The sequence below is a fragment of the Spinacia oleracea genome, chromosome 6, assembly GCF_020520425.1.
Source record: "Spinacia oleracea cultivar Varoflay chromosome 6, BTI_SOV_V1, whole genome shotgun sequence".
NCBI classification, from domain to species: Eukaryota; Viridiplantae; Streptophyta; class Magnoliopsida; order Caryophyllales; family Amaranthaceae; genus Spinacia; species Spinacia oleracea.
The window spans coordinates 147,426,256-147,434,660 of NC_079492.1; the positions used below are offsets into that span (position 1 = coordinate 147,426,256).

Consider the following 8,405-nt stretch of genomic DNA (forward strand, 5'->3'; position numbering starts at 1 on the left):
CAGCCTGGACCGTCTTTTGATCAGGCCTAGAACCAAAATAAAGATTGCCTCTACCAGCATACTTGAGCAATGACATTGCATGTTTCACACTTTCATCAGATAAAAGAACTAAACAGCAAAGGGTATATGGCTAAGTAGAAGATATTTGGTATTAATCTAAACACGATAGCCCGTGGGCCATGTTTTGAACTTTTTGACCCGGCCCGACACGATGTAGATCCACAACCCACGGGCTTGGCCCAAAGCCCGACCCATCCCAGCCCACGGCCATCTTTACCTAGGGCCATCACAATTCACAAGAACATGTTCAAGTTCTCCAAAATTTATCAGAAAAATTTCACCTGCAGAACAAAAATATACTACAAAGTATTCAACAGAAGAATACAGATTCAGATTAGGCTCCTTCAGATTGACAAAAGCAGGCAACATTCAGATCATGTCCTGCATAAACAATTAGCAACTGACCAAGATGAAATGTACTTCAGTTTTTTTAGTACCAAATCAAAGACAAACCACATCATTAATTAGCCTAATAATCATCATCAGTAAAGAACAATTAGATGATGTACCTGAACAATGACATTATACACCCAAACAGCAGTTTAGCAGAGATCGAGAAGCACATTAATCAAAAGTACTTAACATTAATACACTAATATTAACTTCACTGATTGAATCAGTTTCAAGTTCACTGATAATTCATCTGTTTGAATCAGTTTCAACTTCACTGATTCATCAAAAGCTTGCACCTGTCAATCACTATACTAAGATGAATTTGACAAAGTGCATCAATTAGCAATAAACTATTATAACTAATCCATCATAAAACACATCCATCAAAGCTGTTTCAATTACATAAGTAGCCGCAGAATATGAACAGCATTAGGTCTAAATCTTAATGTTAGGAAACAAGATAGATAATCAATCTACAAAGTTAAAGGACCAAAGCTTTCAATCAACTTATGAGCTTTAGGCTGATATATAATCTTCTCAAACATATTCTTCAATTTCTCATGTTCAATCATCTCTTCAAGAATCCGATCCTCTGAAATCCCTGACAATGTGTTTGTCTTCAATCCTTCACCCTCAGATGAAATAAACACCTGTTCAGAAACACGCTCTTTCGCCACCTGTCTATCATACTTCTCGCGTTCAAGTGTTCCCGCTGTAATAAGGTGATAAACATACACATCCTTCTTCTGTCCGAGCCTATAGGCTCGGCTTATAGCTTGTCTTTCAACAGAAGGATTCCAAACCACGTCAAGCAAGACCACCCTCGAAGCACCAACAAGGTGAATCCCTTCACAGCACGCCTTTGTTGAAGCTAAAAGAACCCTTGCTGAACTTAAAGGATCATTAAACTGTCCTATTAAGGATTGCCTTAACTTAGTTCTTTGTTTTCCTTCCATTAGTAAATACTCATTTCCTTCAGACCAATTGAAGTGTGATTTCAGTAACTCTCCTATGAAAGTTAAGGGTATCAGAAATTGACTAAAAACCAAGACCTTCTCTCCTTTGCTGAGTTTGATTAGTTCAAACAGAAACTTGATTTTCACCCCAACATCTAAGTCTGTTTTGTAGATTTGTAGCAACTCCTTATTAACAAACTTTGGTACTTGCTCACACTTGTACAAAAGACAAGGGTGTACTGATGTAATTGACACCAAGTAATCTGCTAATAAGGTTGACCTAATCACCCCCAATTTCTGGATATACTGCTTCTGCAAATCAGATGGTTTTAACACAATCACTGAATGAAACAACCCGCGAAGAGTCTTCCTCAAAATCTCCCCTTTATGAACATGAACAAAGGGTTTCAGACGGTTTCTCAATTCCTGAATCCTTTTCTCTTCATCCACTACTCTGCTACTACTATCACTGTAAAACCTCCTTTTACCTTTTCTTACACTCTGAACTTGATTCCCTTTCAGTAAAGGATCCCCAAACTCTTCCCTAATAAGAGAAAGTGTGTTATTCAGCTCCACAAAGTTGTTCTGAAAAGGTGTACCAGAAAGTATGATCCTTTTCTTGGTTCTAACATCAGAGAAAACCTTCCAAATATAGCTATCCTCATTTCTAGGTGTGTGTCCTTCATCAAGAACAAGTATACCAGATTGTTCAAGAAGGGCTTTCTTGATTACAACATCAGTGTTCTTCCTTTCACCAGCAAGTTTCTCAAACATTCTGTAACTAAGTCCTAATACACCCTTTCCCATAGCCCAAATACAAAGCTTTGCCTTCCTAATAGACTTGCTATGTTTGAAACTTTTCACACATTTAAGTACCTCAGTTTCCTTACTTGAAAGTTCATCACTGTTTAGGTTCACAAAGGGGACATCAACATTCCATCTTGCAAACTGTTCTTCCCAAGTTAGAAGCATGCTACTCGGAGCAATAATAACAGGTTTTGACATGGGGTATTTCTTTAGGTATGATTGAAGGAAAACAAGGGCTAAACGTGTTTTTCCAGTTCCCGGTGCATGACAGATTATGCACCCCCCTAGACCAAACTCTGATGGTTTTCCAAGATCATCAATTTTTATACTACCAGCAACATTTGTCCAGATGAACTCAAACCCTTTCTGTTGGTGTTCATATAATGTCCTTTTTGTACCGGGAATTAGGTCCCAAACTGTACCACGGGTGTCCTCTTCTTCATGAGCAGATCTGGTATCATTGTCTGAATCAAGAAACTGAAATCCTTCAGAGGTGTTGCTTTTATGGTCATGTGGGAACCTTCCATTGCTTGAGCTCACTGATTTCCCAAATGGATTGTCATTCTTCAATCACATGAAAAAACCAAAACAAGTTATAACTTAAAACATCATTTGCATGATTGCATCCAAGGAAATTGTTTAAAAGACCTTGTACTAACTACTAACTACTAAAAGCTTCACATATGTAATTAAAAGGCGGTATTTTTTAAACCTTGAGGCTTGTTACCCCATAATTAGGTACGTAATTAGGCAAAACCGAAACAAATTATGACTTAAACATCATTTGCATCCAAACTTACTCTTTAGAAGACCTTGTACTAACTACTAAAACCTTTACATAAGTTATTAAAAGGCGGTGTTTTTTAAACCTTGAGGCTTGTGACCCCAAAATTAGGTACATAATTATGCAAAACCAAAACAAATTATGACTTAAAAAACATAATTTGCATTCAAAGAAATTCTCTAAAAAGACCTTGTACTAACTACTAAAAGCTTCACATATGTAATTAAAAGGCGGTGTTTTTTAGACCTTGAGGCTTGTGACACCATAATTAGGCAAAACCAAAACAAATTATGACTTTAAACATCATTTGCAATTGCATCCAAAGAAATTCTTTATAAGGCATTGTACTAAGTACTAACTAGTAAAAGCTTCACATATATAATTAAAAGACGGTGTTTTTTAAACCTTGAGGCTTGTGACCCAATAATTAGGTACATAATTAGGCAAAACCAAAACGAATTATGACTTAAACATCATTTGCATCCGAAATTACTTTTTAAAGGACCTTGTACTAACTACTAAAAGCTTTACATGTGTTATTAAAAGGCGGTGTTTTTTAAACCTTGAGGCTTGTGAGTTGTGACCCCATAATTAGGTACATAATTAGGCAAAACCAAAACGAATTATGACTTAAACATCATTTGCATCCGAAATTACTTTTTAAAAGACCTTGTACTAACTACTAAAAGCTTTACATATGCTATTAAAAGGCGGTGTTTTTGAACCTTGAGGCTTGTGACCCCATTATTAGGTACATAATTAGGCAAAACTAAAACGAATTATGACTTAAACATCATTTGCATCCAAACTTACTCTTTAAAAGACCTAGGTCTAACTACTAAAAGCTTTATACGAAGTATATGTTATTAAAATGCGGTGTTTTTAAACCTTGAGGCTTGTGACCCCATAATTAGGTACATAATTAGGCAAAACCAAAACAAATAATGACTTAAACAGACTTGCAATTGTGATGTTACAACCACATTGGTACATGACAGTATGCAGGAAAAGGGTTTTGATCTTTTGGACAAAAACAGAAACATATAGCAGATAACATGTTGTTGCATATATAAATAAGTAAAATGCCAAGAATAGTTGTGAACTAGTAAAGGATTTAGGTAGGTTAATCACGAAGAACTTAATGTAGGGTCTCATACAACTCTATGGATCATGATTCACCAACAAATTATGAGTTAGCTAACTAGTACAAGGATTTTGTGACTTACAAAAGCTGGTGTTACGTCTCTAATTTCAACTGCCACAATCTTGCAAAACTTGCATATCAACCCAATTTCTTCATTTTCTACTAGAAAGTGCTTCCCTTGCCGGCAAAGTTTTGCTTGAGAAACTGCATTGTCGCAGAGTATGGTATCTTCCTCTTCATTGTCATACTGCAAATCACCATGCCAATTAGCTTAGTTCAAAGAACACTTGGTTTATGTATACTACATGAAAAACATACTCGAAATTATCTATTTTTCTTTATAAATGACAAACATACTTTCATGAAGTAAACATTTTAGTTTCATAAATTACAAAGAAAAATGCTTACTTCATGAAAGTATGTTTGTCATTTAGCCTATAGCCTAAATCATATATCAACATGAGTGTGCATAAATACTATAGCATAATAAGGGTGAGTTTATCTATCAGACTCAACCAATCCCTCCAGATTAGAGATAAACTCACCCTAGTAATACAATCATCATAGGTTATTAGGTTCCTAATTCTCACAATGTTCATAGATATTGCATAAACTCATTTTGAGACTCGAGCCACTTGTTTGAGTTGTTTCTATAGAAGCTACACACACATACCTAAAGACGACATCACTACTTTTCGCGGTACAATCAATTTATGTTTGAAATCCACTGTCATCACTAAGCATGAACTTAATATGAAATCCACTGTCACATATAAACATGAACTTAATATGAAATCCACTGGCACATATAAACATGAACTTAATATTTCAATCCACTGTCACATATAAACATCAACTTAATATGAAATCCACTGTCACGTATAAACATGAACTTAATATGAAATCCACTGTTGCATATAAACATGAACTTCCACTGTCACATATAAACATGAACTTAATATTTCAATCCACCGACACATATAAACATGAACCTAATTTGAAATTCACGTCACATATAAACACGTTGTCACACTCCACCACAAAATTAGTACTAAATTAAGCAAATTATGTGCTCTTTTTTTCAAGTAAATGAAAGAAAAACTTACTAAACAAGGAGTTTGCAAACCAATATCACAAACATCAAGCCCAAAATCCAACTCCTTAAACAAGCCTTCAATGTCTTCTTCATCGATTGTCTTTTCCGGCACCGGTTTCTCCTCAACACCGAACCTAAACTTTCGAAGAAGATCCTCAACTTCTTTCGTGTGAATATCATCCAAAACAGCTGCATTCCCATTCTCCAAAATCGTGTTCAACAACCCATCTTCAACATCCTTAACCTTTACCTTCTTCTTGTTGTGATCATTGAACACTACCTTCGCCGGAAAAGTACCTACCACTGCCGCCACCGCCGCCGCTTCCTTCCGAGTAGTGTCAAACACTAAGTTCGCCGGAAAAGTACCTACCACTTTCGCCGCCGCCTCCTTCCGAGTAGTGTCAAACGCTACATTCTCCTCCCTCTCAAAAATAGACTCAAAAGTGTCCAACACGTTATGCCTCTTCGTCGGCTTTTTCCGAGACTGTTTCCTACAAGGAAGTGCAAATACCACCACCCCCTCCTCCGCCCTTTTCGGTGGCGCATTGTCTGAAACTACCTGAGGTTTCTTTCCCAACGCCACCACCTCCGCCTTTTTAGGAGGCGCATTGTCTGAAACTACCTGAGGTTTCTTTCCCAACGCCACCACCTCCTCCTCCGTCACCACCTCCTCTTTAGGTACTTGGCCTAACAAATCCTCCTCATCCTCCTCCTCATCAAACACTAGCAGCCGTTTCCGAGGCGGCGGCGCAACCACCTTCTGTGTCTTCAGATGAGTAGGGTCAATCTTTTCCGGCGACCTCCTTCGTTTCTTAACCTCAGGAACCATCTTCAAAATCTCATCATATGAACTAACACATCTTCCTTCATCCTTCTCCTCCTCATCATCATCATCATCATCATCGTCATCATCTGAGCTTAAAATCTCCGAACTCTCAGAAAGTTCCGGAATCCCCACCTGAAAACCACAGTCACTCCCCTCACTAAACTCCAAATCAGCCATCTCAAAGTCCTTAACCCCGGAAGTCCCGGGTTTATCCTCTTCATTTCCACCCCTTAAAAGCGGACAACCACCGCCGTCACCACCACCACCGCCACCACCATTAACACCGTCAACAGCAACATCAAAATCAACAACATCATCAATATCAACATCAAAATCAACAACATCATCAACAGCAACATCAAAATCAACAACATCAGCAACATCAACAACTTCATTGTCATCATCAGAAGCATTATCGCAAACATCAAGAGGATTCCATCTCTCTCCAATAATCTGCAATGATTCATCACTTTCGAACCCAGTTTCATAATAATCATTGATTACTCCCTTACCCTTTTCTTCAGCAACTATATTAGCAATTAAGAAAGGATTATAATTCGCATTAACATCATTGTTGTTGGGTGCGACATACCCTCTCATGAATTCTTCCTCATCAACAACAACAGCTGCTTCCTCGTCATCATCACTGTCCTCACCATCATCATCAGTTGCAGAAACATAACGGAAACCGTTTTCTATTACCGCCGTTTTCGCCGCGTTAAATCTCCGTCGAGCCGCAATACGAGCTTGTTTGTTATCCTTTTTCGTTTTCTCACTCCTCAGTGCTCGTTGTAGTCTTGTTCTTCTCCCAATTGGCTCCATTCGTTTTTGAAAAACTCAAAAAAAAAAACAGAGTATTTGTTTGAAAAACAGAGGAAGAAGTTGAACTGAATTCCCTAAACAATAATCATCAGAGAAATAAATTATACAAGAACAGAAATAAAAATAATAACGTTTGAAAATCTCTATAGAATTAATGCTTCTTTTGTTTTCATTATTAGGGAAGATTAGACGAGGAGAGAGAAAGAGAATAAAATGGTGATGTTGTCTTTTGTGTTTTCTTTTCTTTGTTACAAGAACAGAAATGGGAAAAGGGCGCCAATTTAACGTGCAAATAAAAGGGGTTTGTTTATCAATTTAAGGAAATTTAATTTAATTTGTTTTGGTGGATAATATAAAAGATTTGGATTTTATGAAATTTGATTTTTTCTGTACAAAATTATGGAGTATTACTGTGCGTATGAAAGAGAGTCTGCGCTTTGAACTCTGAAGTCTGCTGGGCTGCGACATTTTTACTGTTCTTACGTTATGGCGGACAGTATTAATCTAGTACTTGACAACAGTGTTTCTTCTTTTAGATTTGGTTTCTTGATTTTGCTTTCAAAGTCTTTGATTTTTGCTGCTATGAAGATATCTTCCTTCTAATTCTACAGTATATTGATGAAGTGTTTTCATTGAAGTAGTTGGTTAATGCAGAATACTAACATACTCTTTCGTCCCTTTTTTACTTTTTTTTATCGACCCATAATAAAAATTTACACTATTACTCCCTCCGTTTAAGACCTACACTTGGCCGGACACGGGTATTAAGAAAAAAAAAATTGAATGAAATAAAGTAATAAAACAAATAGGGTTGAGTGGATATTTTAATAAGAAAAACAACTAGGGACCATGTCATTTTAGGGAGTGGGGGTGGGGGTGGTGTGTAGATATTTTTTTTAATTAGATGGTGGGGTTGATAAATTACTAAAAATGGCAAGTGTATCTCTTAAATAAATACGGCCGAAAAAGGCAAGTGTATCTCTTAAATAAATACAGAGGGAGTAAGAAATAGGCGTAAAAACGTGTACATGTGTTGATAAAGTGTACTATTTAGAAAAGATATACTCCCTCCGTATTTATTTAAAAGATACACTTGGTCGGGCACGGGTATTAAGAAAAATAATTGAATGAAATAAAGTAATAAAATAAGTGGGGTTGAGTAGATATTTTAATAGAAAAACAAGTGAGGACCATGTCATTTTAGGGAGTGGTGGGTGGGGTTGGAGTGTAGATATATTATTTAATTAGATAGTGGGGTTGATAAGTTACTAAAAATGGCAAGTGTATCTCTTAAATAAATCCGGCCGGAAAAGCCAAGTGTATCCCTTAAATAAATACAGAGGGAGTAGAAATAAAGCAAGTGTTGGAAATTTTCTACTCTAATATTTAAGGTATGAAACAATCTCAAAATGAAAAGGTTAAAAAAAAAATTGGGGCAAACAACTAGGAAGGGAGGAGTAAAATTTTTTTTTTAAAAAAATTGTACATATTCATAGCAGATATTAAGAGTTAAAATA

General features: G+C 36.5%; 1 protein-coding gene across 2 annotated transcripts; it reads right to left on the minus strand.

Moving 5' to 3' along the window:
* Positions 1 to 784: 784 nt before the first annotated feature.
* On the minus strand, positions 785 to 7,415 carry LOC110781211 (SNF2 domain-containing protein CLASSY 4-like). Of its 2 annotated transcripts, XM_056830863.1 has the most exons (4): positions 5,607 to 7,415; positions 5,251 to 5,537; positions 4,227 to 4,391; positions 785 to 2,780 (listed from the first exon to the last, which is right to left on the minus strand). In XM_056830863.1, exons 1-4 carry the CDS (start codon positions 6,886 to 6,888, stop codon positions 927 to 929), a joined length of 3,588 nt encoding a protein of 1,195 aa, XP_056686841.1. In that variant the 5' UTR covers positions 6,889 to 7,415; the 3' UTR covers positions 785 to 926. The 2 variants fall into 2 exon arrangements, with proteins under 2 accessions (XP_056686841.1, XP_056686840.1); XM_056830862.1 differs by having other exon boundaries at positions 5,251 to 7,400.
* Between the last annotated feature and the right edge of the window lie 990 nt (positions 7,416 to 8,405).